This window comes from Papilio polytes, unplaced genomic scaffold (assembly GCF_000836215.1).
Source record: "Papilio polytes unplaced genomic scaffold, Ppol_1.0 DF823901.1, whole genome shotgun sequence".
In the NCBI taxonomy this organism is placed as follows: domain Eukaryota; kingdom Metazoa; phylum Arthropoda; class Insecta; order Lepidoptera; family Papilionidae; genus Papilio; species Papilio polytes.
The window spans coordinates 1,095,398-1,115,250 of record NW_013525303.1 but is presented as its reverse complement, the minus strand read 5'-3'; the positions used below and the strand labels follow the sequence as shown (position 1 = coordinate 1,115,250).

General features: G+C 34.5%; 3 protein-coding genes across 3 annotated transcripts in view; 2 read left to right on the top strand and 1 right to left on the bottom strand.

Moving 5' to 3' along the window:
• The window catches only part of LOC106102807 (myrosinase 1-like), a 10,743-nt gene extending 8,274 nt beyond the window's left edge, over nt 1–2,469 (top strand). Inside the window, exons 8-10 of the mRNA XM_013282392.1 lie at nt 443–615; nt 1,403–1,494; nt 2,328–2,469. Of these exons, the coding sequence (XP_013137846.1) occupies nt 443–615; nt 1,403–1,494; nt 2,328–2,469 (407 nt within the window). The remainder of the gene's footprint in view (nt 1–442; nt 616–1,402; nt 1,495–2,327) is intronic.
• A 1,797-nt stretch (nt 2,470–4,266) lies between these two features.
• On the top strand, nt 4,267–14,747 carry LOC106102832 (myrosinase 1-like). The gene is made up of 11 exons (XM_013282423.1): nt 4,267–4,350; nt 6,443–6,552; nt 8,292–8,439; nt 9,329–9,495; nt 9,994–10,254; nt 10,818–10,906; nt 11,481–11,628; nt 12,058–12,224; nt 12,981–13,133; nt 13,597–13,688; nt 14,102–14,747. Exons 1-11 carry the CDS (start codon nt 4,325–4,327, stop codon nt 14,376–14,378), a joined length of 1,638 nt encoding a protein of 545 aa, XP_013137877.1. The 5' UTR covers nt 4,267–4,324; the 3' UTR covers nt 14,379–14,747.
• A 735-nt stretch (nt 14,748–15,482) lies between these two features.
• The window catches only part of LOC106102806 (myrosinase 1-like), a 13,545-nt gene continuing 9,174 nt past the window's right edge, over nt 15,483–19,853 (bottom strand). The window contains exons 8-13 of the mRNA XM_013282391.1: nt 19,337–19,425; nt 18,529–18,673; nt 18,081–18,247; nt 17,253–17,405; nt 16,530–16,621; nt 15,483–15,758 (exon numbers count right to left, since the gene is read on the bottom strand). Of these exons, the coding sequence (XP_013137845.1) occupies nt 15,497–15,758; nt 16,530–16,621; nt 17,253–17,405; nt 18,081–18,247; nt 18,529–18,673; nt 19,337–19,425 (908 nt within the window). The 3' untranslated portion in view covers nt 15,483–15,496. The remainder of the gene's footprint in view (nt 15,759–16,529; nt 16,622–17,252; nt 17,406–18,080; nt 18,248–18,528; nt 18,674–19,336; nt 19,426–19,853) is intronic.

Below are 19,853 nucleotides of genomic sequence, written 5' to 3'. Positions count from 1 at the left end.
GCATAGGAAGGGAAAATGTCCTCTCTATGTGCGTCTCCTCCGTCAATTAAGGGTAGGCAACGCATCTGCAATTGCTGATGTTATGGGCAGCGGTCGCTTTCCATTTCGGTGGATTCAGGTGGTTGCTTGCTCGTTTGCCACCTTATATTATAAAAAAAAACATTCTTATACCTGTCCCTCTTACGTAACGTAAGTATGTTATCACTGAGTAACAAAGGCTATATCTTTACTATTTTTTTTATTGCACGCGGGAAAAATCGCGAGCAACAGCGACTTCGTAATATTATACTCTTAAATGCGAAAGTTTAGATGGATGTTTGTTAGAGTTTGTAGCCTAAACTGCTGAACGGATCTCGATAAAAGGCATCCTTTGAGACATAGTCTGGATATCACATATGCTTACTTAGTTGTTTCTCATCAACGGTTTACGTATTTGAATAAAAATGTATTATCTTCTTACAGATTAACGCGCCCGGTTTCAGGAATATGATGAAATGGCTTAAACATAATTACGGCGATATTGAAATTCTTGTCACGGAAAATGGACTTTCCATCGCAAGCGACGGTCTCAATGACGTCGACAGAGTCAAATATTACAGAGATCATTTGGAACAGGTATTTATAATTATGGAATAGCTGTTCCCGTGCGGCTTCATCCGCATGAAATTAGAAAAACTTTATTTTATTGTTTACATTTGTCAAATAATCAATAGCAAATGTCAAAATGATATGACATGACGAACCTTGCTTTCTTGATGTTGGCAGCAACTTATGGTCTCTTTCCCACATTAGGGTTTTTATTCAAAATAAATTGCCCCTAAGTTTAATCGCGTGAAAATATATAGCCTAAAGCATGACGCAAGTGTAGGGCCTTTTTATTAAAAAAATAATTATTCAATAATATGCTGTAATTGGTGACATCTTAGGCAACAAAGAAGTGTGTGTTTACGCTTTATTATAATAATATAGATAGATTATAATTCTTGTAACAGTCAAAGAATTAAATTCCTTTCACATTTAGCATTGAATATCGTGCAGCAAACTGTCATTATAAGAACTTTAAGTATGTATGTACAATCGGGGAAACTGTCAATGTTCTAGTTTGAACATTTTGAGATGATAAAAACCAATTCTACGCAACATTTAAATATCTGTGTATAAAAACTCATTTAGTTTAGGTCAATTACTTATTGACCGACTTTCAAAATGAGGTACTCAATTCATCTGTATATTTTTACGTGTTACTTACTTTTTGTGTACACTTACTTTGGTTTAAAACCTAGTTTTATTTATTCATCATTCTCATTTAGTTCTTCATTAGTTTTAAGCTGTTTGGTGAACCTAATAAAATAAATAAAAATAAAATAAAATACCAATTAACGAATTATTTCTTTTAAATCAGATGTGGCTGGCGATCAACGAGGACGGTATAAACGTGACCGGGTACACCGCGTGGTCCTTAATGGACAATTTCGAATGGACAGATGGATATGTGTAAGTATTTATTTTATCCTGTCAATCTTACTTCTTACTAATATTATAAATGCGAAAGTTTAGATGGATGTTTATTAGAGTTTGTAGACTAAACGGCTGAACGGATCTCCATGAAATTTGGCACAGATTTAGGGCATAGTCTGGAGAACACATAGGTTACTTTGTATCCCGGGAATAGTTACAGTTCCCGTGGGATTCATTAATTTAGTTTTTTAATGTTTACTCGATCATTCTGCAACGGTTCAGCATATAATATTGAAATTTGGCACAGATATAAAACAAAGTCTGGAGTACACATTGGATAAGGATTATCCCCGTGAAATGTCCGGTTCCCGAGGGATACGTAGTTTTTTGTTATTTATATAGTTCGTATGTTTTCTAAAACCACGTGGACGAAGTCTTTTTTTTATATAAAATAAGGAGGCACACGGGCAAGCGACCACCTGAATCCACCGAAAAGGAAAGCGACCGCTACACGTAAACATCCGCAATTGCAGATGCGTTGCCTACCCTTAATTGACGGAGGAGGAGACAAACATAAAGAGGACATTTCCCCTTTCTATGCGTCCCCTCTACCGTCAAATCCACTTTTCCTTCCTATCCTTTCCTCTTAAGAAAAGGGTGGAAAGGGAAAGGGAAAGGGAAAGGGACTTAAATTAGACCTCCGGAACCACACTCTGTACGCGGAATTGCTTTCACTTCACGCCTGTTTTCTGTGTTGTCGTGGTATTACTGGGGGCGAGCCGGCTTATTCGTGCGAAGATGTTAAAGCGGACTCTACCACTGTTGTCGCGGGCAACAGCTCGTCGTTTTTTAATTCTTTTACATTTCAGTACAAACTTCGGCCTGTATGAAGTGGACTTTACTGATCCGAAGCGGCCGCGGACCGCGCGCGCCTCCGCTAAATATTACAGAGATGTGATACGCAGCCATTCTTATCAAGTGTCTGATAAATATATTAAAGACGAACTGTAAAATGTTTGTTTCATTTTAAAATCAATTCTTCAATGATAACGAAGGTTAAAATTGGCTGTGAATTGTTTATGAGTAACCATAGCAACCATAGCGTTGGTAGCAATTTAGTTTTTGTCCCTTTTCCAATTTATTTTACACCCAAATTCAATTTAACATCAGATAAAAATGTCTATGCAAGCCGAGAGTTTAGCCCACTGTGCCCATAAATACCAAAATGGCACAAAAATCACGGGTTGTAATCTGTCCAATGGAAAATTGACAGTTTTAAATACGTATATAATTATCTATACTATAATAAAGCGTAAACACACACTTCATTGTTTCCTAAGATGTCAGCAATTACAGCATATTATTGAATAATTATTTTTTTAATAAAAAGCCCTGCACATACGTCACGCTTTAGGCTATATATTTTTACGCCATTAAACTTAGAGGTAAATATTTTGGATAAAACCCTAATACCATAAGTTGTTGCCAACATCAAGGAAGCAAGGTTGTCACGGTTTGTCATATTGTCATGTCAAATAGACATTTGCAATTGATAATGTGACAAATGTAAGTACTAAAATAGAATTTTCAAAATTTCATGCGGATGAAGCCGTACGGGGACAGCTAGTCTTTTTATAAAATCTTTCAAAGAGTTGAGAGTCGTCAAGAACTCGTAATTCTTTCCGTGTTAATTTTCGTACTACTTTTTTGTATTAAATGTTGGCTTAACAGTGCTTTTTTGTTAAAATAACCGTAACATTTTCTCACAGATTAATGATAAAACGTTAACAAGTTACTTCACTAATAGGACCACTTTTTATGCTACAAAATTAAATGTTGTGTAATCGAGTATCGCTTTATGATTTTTTGTAGCTCGTTTAATAATTATGATGGGAATTAATACTATTAACACGTTCACTGCGTAACAGGCCGATATCGGCCTGCCGCGGTACTTAAGATGGTGCGGACGAAGAAAACTATATCTCTCTCGCTAATGCGAAACAATTATCTCAGGTGTATACATTAAAATACATAAAATGTTTCCATAAAGTTATAGCGATTTAAACTATCCTAATGCTGGTGGGTCTAGAAAGACCTGCCACGCACTGGCGGAAATATCATTGGGGGCACATTATGGCCCACCGCCGCACCACATGAAGAATTATGATTTTACTTGCCGCACTTAACGTGTTAAAGTCTAATTTATTATTACAAAACGTATTCACGGACAAAAACAAAACGTAACTAGTTAAAATGATCACAAATAAGCCCTTTCCAGTCATAAATAAGCAAATATACGAGTTTGGTGTCTGTAGAGGCCACGGATTTATGGGTCGAAAATATGACGATTGAAAACTAAAAGCATTACTATATTCTTTTCGTAATAACTGAATCCGATTCGCTTTATTTTTCAATAACGATCCTCCCCAACTTCACACTAATATCCGGTCTAATGTTGATACCAAAATGTGTTATATATACATCACAATAGAAACCATAAGATACCAGCATTTCTCTGCTATGTTATACATATATTATATACAAACCTTCGTCTTAAATCACTTTATTAAAAACTGTATCATTATCCGTTCCGTAGTAGATCTAGGCTTACATAGGGACAGACAAACACAAATCGATTTTTATACACACTGAACCGCATCGAATTTTTCAACAACTATTCGATGTTTTTAAAGCTTACCTTACTATAAGCTGATAGAAGTCATGTAGCCTATTAAATTGACCCAGCTATATCTATATGGTTGTTTTTTTAATTCATGACTAAACTGTAGTCTTCATGGATTTGCGGAACGAGTTCACAACGTAATATAACAACAAACTTATTGGTTGGCATTCAGTGATTGAAGTGATGTCGCTGAAAGTGGTAGTTTTTAGGTGAGTATTTTTTAAAATTCGATATTTTTTTTGTGACTGAATGACCACTGTTAGCCTTGAAGAGGCATTTACTGATATCGGGCTTGAGGTGAAAGCGCAGATGGCGCTTAGCATGAACCTCGTTTAAAATTCGATAATTTCACTATTATTGTAACTGACTTTATATAATCTGTTTGCTAAATAATGTAAAATATTATAGTGTTTTTCTGATTGGGTTATAATCTTAATTGATATAATTTAAGATAAGTTAAAAATAATAAATGTTTAATTACTAAACTTGTTTAATATCTAGGTTGATTGTTACCTTTTCGTATTTCTGATTCGACAAAAAAAGCATTTGTTTGCATTAAAAATGCTGTCAATCAAAATTGTTATATAGTTTGTGCGCAAAGAGAAGCAATATTGAATTTACTGTATATTTATATCGTATCTTACTAATTTTATAAATACCGAAGTTTAGATTGATCGATGTTTGTTAGTTTGCCGCCTAAACATATTAATCGTATATTAACCACAATTTGTATTTATCTTTAAATTTGTATAACTGTAATTGTAATTGTTAATCTCTTATTTTTCAATAAAATTATGACTATTTCTATTTGTATTTCAAACTGCTAAACGGATCTCGATGAAATTTGGCATAGGTAGATGTAGAGTATATCCTGGAAACACACATAGGCTACTTATATTTCGAAATCTAATATATTTCAGACATTTCAATTCAGACTAGTTATAATTTCAACATTTTTATCATCAACTAACCCTCTTTTCTTAACTAAGTTCAGCAGAGTATGTTCTCTTCCATCTATATCAACTGAAATCTGAATTCATTCCCTTTTACTCTTCGCAACATTTTCTTAAATAATATTTTACCTTTGCTCATTTGTATACGTTCGAAGTTTTTTACATTCCAATCAGATATTAGAAAATGGATTTTCCATACAAATTTATTCTGTTTTCCTCATTTAAAACAAAAAACATATTTTATTCAACTCGATGTACTTTTATTTTTTGCCTTTGGTTTCGAAATTTTACTATACACGTGTAGACATGCATAAACTAATGCATTTTTTCGTATCATTCAAATTTTTACGATTTGTTTAGTTACATCTTCATTAAAATAAAAAAAAGGCATAAGAATTACAAAATTTAGTTTGTAAACTCATGAACTACTTGACCTTCAGTTTGCCCTTTTCCCTACGGAGGGTCAGCACAGTGCTGCTCTTCCATACATATCTGAATTCACTGCCTTAAGCATATCCTATTTCTTACAATCTATCCATACTTTCTTCGGTCTTCCTCTTCCTTGGTAGCCATATTCAACCTTAACTATATCATGAAGTATTAGACCATCAACTTGCTCTTTTCCCTACACGAGGGTGAACACAGTGCTGCACTTCCATACATCTCCAGCCATATTTGAATTCACTCCCCTAAGCATAACCTCTTTCATACAATCCATCCTTACTTATTTCGCTCTTCCTCTACCTTTGTAGCCACATTTAGTCTTAACAATATCATGAACTAAGACCGATTCCAAATTATCTTTCACCATTAAAAACAAAGAGATTAAAAAAATAAATAGAGGGGGCATAATTGACAATTGAGACATTTTTCACATCACATCACTAACGCTATCTATTTATAGATCCCAAAACCAATATCAATATAACTAATTGTATTTAAATGATGCAATTAAATAACATTTAAAATGTTTATATTTTATTTTTTACACTTTTTACTTTAGTTTATTATATAACGAAAGATAGAGCATTATTTTGTAAAATGTTTTATTACATTACAAGGACAGGAGGTGGCACTAAGCTTGACAAATGATTGGTACCTCACAGAGAAAGTACCTGTGAAAAAATATTGTTCACTGCCTCGTCTATATTTTTATTAGTTAAGACATGTAGGGTCTGTCCCGTCACTGGCTGATAGAGGCTCAGCTTAAAAGTGACGTCACTGTCAGACAGAGTACCAAAAGCCGATACTTCCATCACATTTAACATTGGATTGTTATAAATTTACAATTTGATGGGACAGGTCCTTAGTCTTTGCCACTGAATGATATAGAATTTTATTGTAACAGAGTGTTGATCTGCGCGGTAGCAGGGTACGCCTCTCGGAGGTTCCCAGCCGGCTTTAAGTTCGGAGCTGCGACTTCCTCGTATCAGATAGAGGGAGCATGGAACGTGAGTGGTGAGTGAATCTTTAAACATGAAACTCGTGTAACTCAGGTCCTAATGGGTTGCCTGGAAGAGATTTCTTTTAGCAATAAGATCGCCTTTGTGTAAATCTAGTAATTACTAATTTAGTTTTAGCTTCCTGTTGTATTATTTGTGCAAAAGTATTAAATAAATCATACTTCATACTAATATTATAAATGCGAAAGTCTAGATGTTTGTTAGAGTTTGTAGCCTAAACGGTTGAACGTATCTGGATGAAATGCATAGATGTAGGACATACTCTGGAAGAACACATAGGCTACTTGCTTTTGTTTTTCTTAATACCACGCGGACGGAATCGCTAGCGAAAGCTATTAAATAAATAAAAGGGATGGAGAGATCATGGACTTTACATGTCTTACATTGCATTTTAATATTTTAACTCTGTGATCTCTAATTGATTTATCAAAAGAGAAAAAACAAGGCAATTTCCAATCAAGCCTGCAATAGTAGTAAATTTCAGAATTACACAGTTTTAACTAAAGTTCAGTTAAAAATGAAGACGTAACCGCCGTTACATACTCGTGATACAATGATTTATTCATAAGAAACAAGAACATCGTAATTTAAGAGTAAAATAACTTACATATTCAGCATAAATAACAGTTGTAAAAGTTTTATAAGACAGTACAACTATTAGTAAACGAATCGCGGGGTTACAATAAATCTTAAAAAGTATATAACAAAGTGTAAACACACTATAGTATTTTTGAATAAATCTTTCTTTAATAAAAAGCCCTACACTTACGACACGCTTTAGGCTATATATATTTACGCTATTAAACTTGGGGGATAAATAAATTAGAAAGAAAAACTACAAGCTGCCAACATTAAGGAACCAAGGTTGTCACAGTTTGTCATCGTCATGTCATTTTGACATTTGCAGTTTGTAATTTGACACATCTAAACAATGAAATTAAAATTTTATACGGATGAAGTCGCACGGGAACAGCTAGTTTATAATATATAGAATGAAGTCAACGTAATAAAAAGGTTTTCATTGCGAATGCACTCGTAAAACTGTTATCTTTGTCGTTCTGCTAAAGAAAACTGAGATAGCAGTATGTTTTTAAAGTGACTTGGCTGTGCAAAATTCAACATACAGAGCACACGGCTTTTGTAACTGAGTTGTCATTTACCTTGAACAGGGATTAACAGATTTACCTGGTATGAGTTCACCTTTGAACTTTGTTTATGAGTAAGCTCGAAGACTCTCTCGGGAGCCTCGGCTTGGACTGTAACTTCGTTATTACCGGATTAGGAGGTCCCGAACTCTTAGATTCGGTGGACTTTACATGGAGTGACTGGGCTCAAGGGCCACTAAATACGTATTAAGTATTCTGATTCAAAGTTGCCCGAGATAGTTAAATAACCTAGCGATCAAATAATTACTGTATTTATTTTATACTAGCTGTTGCTCGCGATTTCGCCCGCGTGAAATTAAAAAAAATATAGCCTACAGATAAATTACCTTTCTAACGGTGAAAAACTTTTTAAATTCGGCTCAGTAATTTTTGAGTTATTTCAATACATACAAAAATACAAATCTATCCTCTTTATGTTAGTATAAATATAGATGAAATTATTATAATAATCGATCGAAAAGGAGAAAAAGGCTAAATACAAGAAGTAATTAGTATTTTATTCATTTCAAAATAATACGAGAAATGTAACATTGTTAATGCGATATTGATTAGCGAATTCATTTTTCAGGCAAAAGCGAAAGTATATGGGATAGATTGACGCATTCAAAACCGAGTATAATAACAGATGGCGCCACTGGAGATGTTGCTTGCAACTCTTATTACAACTGGGAAGATGATATTAATATTGCTGCAGAACTAGGTCTACATTTCTATAGGTAAGTGGAAAAACAAATTAGTAGTTACTCCATTTCTTAATTAAGAAATAAATAAAGTCTATGACATTCAGGATAAGAATAGAATGTCAATTGTCAAGGTTCGGTCGGCCTGATCTTGAACCATAGACATTTATAAAATATATAGACAAGGCAGTGCACCTTGCATTAATTTTTTTCACTGGTAGTTTGTTTGAAAGGTATTATATTAGTGGTCAAGTTTAATGCCACCTCTGTCTTGTATTTATAAGTAATGAAACATTTTACAAAATTACAAGCTTTGTTTTGTTATAAAATCATACTAATATTATAAATGCGAAAGTTTAGATGGATGGATGGATGTTTTTGTTAGAGTTTGTAGCCTAAACGGTTGAACGGATTTCGACGAAATTTGGCAAAGACGTAGAGGATAATGTGGAAGAACACATAGGCTACTCAGTTTTGTTTTTTTTAATTCCACGCGGACGGAGTCGCGGGCGAAAGCTTGTAAAAAATAAACATTTAATTATTACTTAATGACACCTATAGGCGATTATTTTAAAAACAATCTTACTAATATTATAAATGTGAAAGTTTAGATGGATGGATGTTTGTTACAGTTTGTAGCCTAAACGGCTTAACAGATTTGGATGAAATTTGGCATAGTTCTAGAGCATAGTCTGGAAGAAGACATAGGCTTTAGACTCACTTTTGTTTTTTTTTAATTCTACGCGGACGGAGACGCGGGCGAAAGCTATTTATATTGATATTTCTTTTCGAGGATCTATCAATAGATAGCGTTAGTAATTACGTGAAAAATGTCTCAAGTGTTAAATATGCCTCCTCTATATTTTCTATATCTCTTTGTATTGAACACTGAAGTCAGTTATTATTTTTTTTATAACTTCCACAGGTTTTCCTTATCATGGCCCCGCCTGTTACCAACCAGTTTTATTGACAAGATCAGTGCAGACGCAATAAATTACTACAATGAATTGATTGATGGCCTAATAAAAAAAGGTATTGAACCCGTTGTGACGTTATACCATTGGGATTTACCACAGAGAATACAGGATCTAGGTAATTTTTCGTTTTATATCATAAAGAATAAAGATTTGGATTTTTGAATGTATTGAAATAACTTAAAAATTACTGAAAAGATTCCAAAAATTCTTGCACCATTAAAAAGCTTTGTTATCTCAGAGTAACATAAGCTGTGTTTTCCCTATTTGTTTTTTGATTTCACGCGTTGAAAGTCGCGAGCAACAGCTAGTATATGTATAAAATTGGACTGTCTGTATGTAAAAAAAAAACAGTTTTAGCAAAGATGATGTATTTGCATTGCTGATAACGTAAAACGCATTTAAAAAAATTGTATGTCTGCCCGTAGCCGTGTTTGGTCCAGGTAATCTCCGAAACTGCTGGGCCGATTTTGACAGGAATATTACAGACTACTTTTTTAATTATTTTTAATTCGGCACTAACGAAGTTTTCAAGTGACAGTATTAAATAAATGTTGAATACAATAAGATTCGAAGTTAATTTGCTAAGACAAAACTTACAGGCGTTTTTTTGCAGGCGGTTGGGCAAATCCATACATCACTGACTGGTTTGCGGATTACGCTAGGGTTGCTTACAAGTTATTTGGTGATCGTGTGAAGACCTGGATAACGGTCAATGAACCCTTGGTAGCGTGTGATATAGCATATAATACCGGTTTCTTTGCCCCGGGTATAAAAGATCCGGAATTTGGCAATTATCTCTGTGGTAAAAATATGCTGCTTGCTCATGCTAAAGCCTGGAGGGTTTATGATGAAGAGTTCAGATCTAAATATCATGGTAAAGTTATCATCTATACATATAATAAAATTTGAGTGTCTGTTTGTAATATCAAAAGAAGAATTCCAAATTTCGGGAAGACGATGTATTTGCGTTGCTCATAACGATAAAAAATTTTTTGTTTGTTTGTCTGTCCGCAAGCCGCGTTTGTTTTGGAACGGCTGGACCGATTTCGACCGGACGTTTATACGGACTGGCATATTATTGGCTACTTTTTATCTTAAAATAAATAAGAAAGATTTGTATTTTTGTCTGCATTGAAATAACTCAAAAACTACTGGGTCAATTTCAGAAATTCTTTCACGATTAAAAAGCTACATTATCACTGAATAACATAGGTTATTTTTTTTATTATTTTATAATATCACCCAGGTTAAATCGCGAGCAAAAGCTACTGTTTAATAATTCTTTTACTTAAAATCTAGTTTGTGTAATTCAAGACTATGTACCTTTCATCGAGACTTTTAGAGTAACAAATATCCATCCATACATCTAAACATTCGCATTTATTATTTTAGTAAGAAGTAATTTGTACACATTGTCTTAAACGTGATTTGTTACAGGCAAAGTCGCTTTAACAAATCAAATTTTTTGGCACATGTCAGAGAATAAGGAAGATGAAGAATTAACAGAAAGAATCAGACAATACATGGTACGTCTAAATTCTATCTTCAACAACTAGCTCTGAATATTACAACGAATCTTATGTACAGTCAAGGACACTTGCATTGTTCCTACTTTAAGCTACAATCATTTGAACATTTTGAAACGTGACGCGAAATAAAAATCAATACAAGGCAGCATATTAATGTGTCTACCATGATATACGAAAAAAATAACGACACAGTTTCCGTTTATTATCCTTTTGTTTGTACTCACTGCTAATTAGTTATTTGTAGTGTTAGGAACAAAATTAGTACCGTGCTATAGAATTGGCGCAACTCTAGATTATCGGCATAAACGTCACGTCCCTAGCTGACAGCTGTCAAAGTCACTAGAAGTATGGATAGATTGGCGCGCATCGAGAGTCCTGGCGAGAAGTGTTGCTCTGAGTTTAAAGCGACAGTATCAATTAAATAAGTTGTCTAAAAGTAGGAAGAGGCGGGGGTTGTCTCGTTGCAATGAACAAAGTAATAAAATCTAAACACTGCAATTTTTCCACGACTGTACCTTCCCCCTGTATAATAACAATTGTTTCCCGAATATATATTTTTCTATTGTTTTAGACGGGAATGTACTCTCATCCGATATACAGTAAAGATGGAGGCTGGCCGCCGGAATTGGAGAAGATAATAGCAGAGAACAGCAAGAAGCAAGGATTTGTACGCTCACGACTGCCGCCATTCAGTAAGGAAGAGATCGACCTTATTAAAGGTATAGAGAAGTTTAAGTTGTTAAAAGGTCCCCACTGTTGGGACGAGTTTATCCAAATGGGGTAAAGTGGATTGACTTCAAATATATCTTTGAATTTTATGTCGAACTAAGAACGTAAGATAAATACGTAACATGTATTTTGAATTTAATATTAAGAAAATTTAAAAATTGTAATAAACATTGATACAGGGATTAAGGTTTTGTAGATATTTTTGACTTCCAAATTAATCTATCTTACGTCATTTAAGAACGGGCACACATTTTTGTGTAAACTATTGTCAATTGTTTTGCTGCCAATTCAACTGTTTAGTTGCTGTTTAGTGTACCCCCATATAAGGTCATAGGAATCAAAGCGGGACTAAACAGTTGTGCGACAGTTTAGTACCTATCGGAGATTTTCTTGATTTTTTAATATTTTTACGTTCACAGGTACTTATGATTACTATGGGATGAATTATTATACCTCTCGGATGGTTCGTAAGGCGAAAGATGGCGAGAGCTTCGGTAGTTGGCCGCTGCAAGATGGCGCTGTCGAGCTCGGCGCTGTCATGACTGTCAAACCTGATTGGAGGAAGGCAGCATCCATGTGGTTATGGGTATAAATATACAATAAATATATACTAAATTACTAAGTAGAAAAATTCAACAACTACGACTTAATGATGCTCTGAATTATTTTCTTACTAGCTTTCGCCCGCGACTCCGTCCGCGTGGAATGTAAAAAAACAAATAGCCTATGTGTTCTTCCAGACTATCCTCTACATCTATACTAAGTTTCATCGAGATCCGGTCAGTCGTTTTGGCTACAAACTCTAACAAACATCCATCTATCCGTCCATCCATCTAAACATTCATATTTAGAATATTAGTAAGATAGTAAGATTATAGTTATACTAATATTGTAAATGCGAAAGTATAGATGGATGGATGTTTGTAGCCTAAACGGCTGAACGGATCTCGATGAAATTTGATACAGATGTAGTGGATAGTCTGGAAGAACACATAGACTACTCGCTTTTGTTTTTTTAATTCCCCACGGACGGAGTCACTATCGAAAACTAGTAGATGATAATTTATTTTGAATTTACAATAATGTATACCAATGAAAATGTAAAGAAAAATTTGTTTGTTTCTGTTATTACATAGATAAATGTTTATTTTTGACTTATTTTTATTACGACTCTTCAGAGTTTAATGTTGAAAAATTATGTAATCAAATTATACAGTCAGCTACAAAATATGTAAACACTTATATTTGTTTACTTTCTGAAGCTATGTAGCAAATATTTATGAAGCTGACTGTACATAAAAAGTAAACATTACTCGATTTTTGATCGAAGTTTACTTTCCAGTCGTACGCTCCCGGACTACGTCACAAGTTGGTTTGGTTGAAAAAGACATACGGCGATGTCGAGATCTTGATACTTGAGAACGGAGTGTCTTCATTTAGTGGACAATTAGACGATGATTTCAGAGTTAAATATTACAAGGATCATTTAGAACAGGTCAGAGTACACTTTTAATCATTATGACAATACAAAGACATTTATATAATACATAGACGAGGCAATGAATAAAATTATTTCATAGGTACTTTCACTAAAAAGTACTAAATTGGTTGTCAAGTTTAGTGCCACGTCCTGTCTGTATTGAAACGTAATTTCACAAATTGTAAATTGTTGTAAAATAAACTATAAAATGTTTAAAAATAAAATATATGAACATTAAAATATTATTTAATATTTTTTGAATTTTTTTGTCTATAAGACATACATATGTGTTGAGGTTAGAAATGAATTAAAAAGTTGAAAAGGGCTATATTTTCATTTAGATAGTTCATTACGGTGATTGCGAAAGGGACAGCGATAGAGAATGATTCCTCGTCTCACTCACACTAAGGCAAAGCTTTGATATTTTATCTGTGGTCAGAGATTAGTTAGTGCAGAAACGTTTTGTACCTATTTTCAGTTATGGCTGGCTATAACTGAGGACAAAGTGAACGTAACTGCGTACGCGGCTTGGACAATGATTGACAACTTCGAATGGTGCGATGGATACAAGTTAGTATGATTATTGATTTTATTTGTACTTTGAATATCTTTTTTATATAATAAGGTGGCAAACGAGCAAGCTGCCACCAGAATCTGCCGTAATGGCGAAGCGACCGCTGCCCATAGACATAGTGGATGCGTTGCGTTAATCGACGGAGGAGACGCACATAAATAGGATTTTTCCACCTCCCATGCGTCTCCTCCACCCTCAAATCCACATTTCCTTCCCATCCTCTCCTCTCAAGGAAAGGGGTAAAAAGGGAAAGGGACTATAATTAGTCCGGCTCCGAATTGCTCCCACTTGACGCCTGTATTGTGTGGTCGTGGTATTACACCGGGCGAGTCCTACAGTGAGAAAATGTTAAAGCGTGCTCTATCTTTTACTTGAGGCAATATAACTAATATTTTTTTCTTTATTTCAGTGTCAAATTCGGCCTGTACGATGTCGACATGAACGACCCAAAACGTACTCGAACACCTCGAGCGTCCGCGAAATACTACTCTAAAGTGATTAGAAGTCATTCTTTGGATGTTGACAAATACAACCCGAAGGCTGAACTGTATTCTACTGTTTTGTTTTATCTACCGTTGCCTATAATCCTTACAGCGATCGCCGCCATGATGTTTTCATGTCCAAGATGGCGGCCATCGAAATCGTTTACGGCACGCCATCGAATATTAATACCGGATATGTTTTAGAATATTCTTTTTTTTTCATACTCAGAGATAGAATTAGGATTTAAAATTTATTTCGTTAAATGTAATGTAAGAGTCAAATAATTTTAAGCTATTTCGTTACAAGAAAAATACTAGATTTGTCAAAGATTGCTAATATTTTAAGAGAATTCCTAGAGTTTAATCTAGTCTTATACTTATTGGTACTTTTAGGGTCTATTCCACCACTGGCTGATACGCTCAGATAGCTTAAAAATGACGTCACTGTCAGATAAGATAACAAAATCCGATATATCCACATATTTTACACCTTGGATTGTTTGACAATTTACAATTTTTGAGACAGGCCCTTAATCTGCTAAAACTTTACCATAAATTAATATATACTTTTGATTTAAATTTATTGTATTTTATTATGCATAACTAAAGACTAGCTTCTATTGCACTATTTAATATTTAAAATGATTGAGTTTAAATTTCCTAAATACTTATGCTATACAAACTTAATCTTGCTTACACTAATGGCTACTGTTTGCCTTGAAGAGGCATTTACAGATACCGGGCTTGAGGTGGCCGAGCGCATGGCGCTTAGCCTGAACCTCGTTATGAGTAACTATGCTCGGCTCCCTCAGGAACAGCGGCACGAGCCGTTACTTCGTTATTATTACCGGATTGTGGTTGTTTAGCTATAATTAAAAGATGAATTGTTGATTTAGTATTAGAAAACATTAAGCGATTATTTGTAAACAACAATGATTTCAAAAATTTTACCAATCTAACCTTAAAATTTATCTATTTACACTATTATAATAAAGCGTCAACACACACTTCTTTGTTGCCTAAGATATCAGCAATTACAGCATATTTTTTTAAATAATTCTTTTTTAAAATAATAAGCCCTACACTTAGTCACGCTTTAGGCTATATATTTTCACGCTATTAAACTTAGGGGATAAATATTTTGGATGAAAACCGTAATGTGGGAAAGAGACCATAAGTTGCTGCCAACATCAAGGAAGCAAGATTGCCATGATTTGACGTTATGTCATGTCATTTTGACATTTGCTATTGATAATTTGACAAATGTGAACAATGAAATAAAATTTTCACAATTTCATGCGGATGACGTCGCACGAGAACAGCTAGTCAATAATAATCGACTTATAACCTTTGTTTGACAATAATTTAGCCGCCACAGGACAGTAAAGTAGTAACAGCAAAACCATCACTAGTATACCAGGTAGAAATGTGTAGAACAAAATAGACAAATAGAGTTCATCTGTTGTGTATTTGGTGACGTAGCTGTGGCTTCTTATGACGTCAGCGTAATACTTCGCGGAGGCGCGTGGCTTTCTTGTTCGGCTCTTACTACTGAAGTCCACTTGATATAAACCGAATTGTACACTGAAAACAAAAAAAGGGTTTGCTTAATTTTCTTGCTGGTTTCTTTCAGTAATCTATAACAGTGTCATATGTATAATTCTATTTATATTATTTTATTATTTTTTTTTATTATTATGTATTGTATTTTATAATTTGTTGTCAAAAACGGATTATTCCCAGCTCTGTCCCCACGTGATAAAAAGTTTCATCCGTCCCACCTTTCAGTCACCATCACTAATAAGGTGACAGTTGGAACCGCTATGACATAAAATAAGTTACAACCGTCCCCTCGTGACAAAAGGTGGGACGGATGAAACTTTTTATCCTCATCTGTCTCCACGTGGGACAGAGCGGTGTGTCGGTTGGGAACAATCCTTAAAAACAATATAGTTTTTCTCAAAAAACAATACACTAAAACGTAAAGAAATAATTCCTTGAATCAATTAAACATTCTTTGTAGCTGTTATGTCTATATTGTACTAATTTTACTTGGACGTCGGTGTCTTTCATACCCTTCTGTGGGAAACATAAAGACAATCGACCAAGGAAAGACAGGACCTGCTATAACCATCATCAGCTCAGTATACGTCCCCACTGAGTGGCTCGGAGCCCACCTTATATTAGGGTGACTAGGCCATAGTCAACCTGCACTGCGGGTTGACTTCACACATGTCTTTGAACGTCTTCGCCGATAAGTGCGTGCAACCGTGCAAGTGTTTGTGAGCTACTGTGCTCTATACTATTTGCATGCTACATGCTATAGTAATATTTTAGGTTATGATAATTACTTACGTATAACCATCGAGCCATTCAAAGTTATCTATCATAGACCAGGCCGTGTAAGCGGTTACGTTGACACCATCTTTGTATATCGCCAGCCATACCTATTTGAAAATAATATCGTTATTTTTTATTTAAATTAATAATTAATATGTTTAGTAATATTGCAGAAATAAATACTCATAGAAGACTGCGATTCTGTCAGCGTGGAATTAAAAAAAACAAATGTAAAAAGCCTATGTGTTTTCTAGACTAGGGTAAAATGCCCAAAAGCCGATAATGACGCAGTACTTTATAGTTTTAAATATTGTGCCTATAAGAAAAGTAGACAAGAAAATTGCATATTAATGACACTAAATTAACAATTATTGGTACATTTACCTTATCTAACTTTAAACAGTCGTGGTTTTTACATTGTAAAGTTCGTAAGATGCGGGTTTCTTACCACGATTGGATTGTTTTAACTCCCGGTATTTCGGCACAGTTGCATGCGCCATTATCACGGGGTGACTAAAGTGATGCGGTAGTGTGAAAAAAAGGCGCATGCAACTGTGCCGAAATATCGGGAACTAAAACAATCTAATCGTGGTAAGAAACCCGTGTCTTACGAACATTACACTTACGTTATCCTCTACATTTGTGCCTTTCGTCGAGATACGTTCAGTAGTTTTAGCAAACTCTAACAAACTTTCATCTAAACATTCGCATTTATAATATTAGTCAGATTTAAATTACCTGTTCCAAATGTTTCTTATAGTAATCTACCCGTTCATTGTCATTCAAACTGCTACTTTTCGTCGCTAATCCGTTTTCAGTGATAAACACTTCAATATCACCGTACGTTTCTTTTATAGATTTCAATAATTTACGAATACCTTCAGGATAAACCTGTAATAAAATATTAAACTTTTATACTACGAACGTGCAACGTGGAAGCCAACCATTTTCTGCCGCTGAAACACAAGTATAACTTGATCGCGTATTCGCCAGATAAAGACCAAAGCTAGGACTACATGGGAAACAGCGATCAGTAAATTGTTTTTTTTTAAGTAGTTTTTAGATATTTTACATTTTTCAATTATCTAAAGAGGTCAGCTGCCCCCTTGGCCTTCCCTGGAGATACTCCTTGACCGGGAGTATAAAAACCATCGCTTTATTGCGAAAAATATTGTATTAATTTCAATACATATTTAAATGTGATATAATAAAAGAGGCAATTGTAAACTCCTTAGCTTTAGGATTATTTTAATCTTGGTTAGGCAAATTGTTTGTCATCCCTTTGTTGAGTGGTAAGTAAGATAGAACAGCCGATGTTCTTGACTAGGTCAAAGAGGGGTGCAGTTACCCAATATAGTCCTATTCAAAGTGATTTAACATCATTACATCCATTATCATAATCTTCCTCCTTATGCTACTCCCATAGGGTTGGCGCAACATGTTTTTGTCCCCAAATAACTTTATCATCCGTCATCTCAGTCACTCCCTTGATCATGTAACCTTTCACGCAATCTATCTCTTTCTAGGTCTCCCTCTAACGTTCTCCTTATTAAATAATTAATGTACCCAAAACCAAGAGCAGGCGCCTTTCTTCCATGCTGTATCGTATTCCAAGATGGCGCCGAGTTCAACACAGCTCTCTCCTAACGGCCAGTCGTGGAATTTATCATCTACCGTCGCTTTTCGTACTCGACGAGAAGTATAGTAGTTCAGACCGAAGAAGTCGTAGGTGCCTGAAAACCAAGGTTGACTGATCTGTACTAATATTATGAAGAGGAAAAGTATTTTTGTATGTATTGAAATAACTCAAAAACTACTGGACCGATTTTAAAAATTCTTTCACCATTGAAAAGCTCCGTTATCTCTGAGTAATAAAGGATTTTCTTATTTTTTTTTACTTATGTCGAGAGCAACAGCTAATAAATCCAAATGATATTAAAGAAACTTTTTTTTGTAGGAAAGGATTAAATAAAATTTCCCTCAGTGTTGATAAAGATATTAACTGCATATTTACCTTTAATAAGATTGATTTCGTCTTTACTCATTGCTGGTAGTCTGGATCTAGGATATCCTTGTTTTTTACTATTTTCTGCTACTGTCTTCTCTATTTCTGGAGGCCATCCACCCTCTTTTGAGAAGACGGCGTGAATGCTTATGTGCTACAACATATATATTTAGCTTAGGCCTGCGAGTCCGGCGTGGAATTTAAGAAACAAAAGTAAGTAGCCTATGTGTTCTTCCAGACTATCCTCTACATGTCAAATTTCATCGAGATCCGTTCAACAGTTTAGGTTACAAAGTATAACAAGCATCCATCCAAACTTTCGCGTTTACAATATTAGTAAAAGGTAAGATGAATATCGTCTAACTAACTATGCGACTAAAACAAAACATTATATACTTTTTATTTTAGTACGAGCTGTTGCCCGCAACTTCGTCCGCGTGGTATTAGAAAACATACGAACTATATGAAATACAAAAAACTACGTATCCCTCGGGAACCGGACATATCTCGGGGATAAAGCTTATCCCATGTGTACTCCAGACTTTGTTTTATATCTGTTCCAAATTTCAATAAGATATGTTGAACCGTTGCAGAATGATCGAGTAAACATTAAAAAACTAAATTAATGAATCCCACGGGAACCGTAACTATTCTCGAGATAAAAAGTAGCCTATGTGTTCTTCCCGATTATGCTCTAAACCTGTGCCAAATTTCATGGAGATCTGTTCAGCCGTTTAGGCTACAAACGCTAACAAACATCCATCCATCCATCTAAACTTTCGCATTTATAATATTAGTAAGATTAAAAAAAACATACCATATACAGATTAACTAATTTCGTGATTTCTTTGTTTTCTTCTGAAGTTGGCTCAAACCAATAAAGATGATTTGTTATTCCAATTCTACCTGTTGACAAGTCATTATAAAATTATTTTGTTTTAATCCTAATGCGTGAATTTTAATGACAGAAGAAAGTATGGATGGATTGTGTGAAAGAGGATATGCTTAAGAAAGGAGTGGATTCAGATACGGCTGATAGAGATGTATGGAAGAGCACATACTGTGCCGACCCTCCGTAAGGGATAAAGGCAAGTGGATGATGATGCGTGAAAGAATTATACAAGAAATCTAAATTGTATTTGACAAATTCAAACTCACGACGACAATTATGTAAATCACAAAAAGAAAAAAAAATAAAAGAAATAACAATTGACAATTGAAAGTATAGTAACAATTAAGTAATTAATCTACATTGACTGACACCGACTTCAAAGTAATAATAATTGTACAATATAGACATAACAGTTACAATAAGGTAGGTTTACTATTTTCAA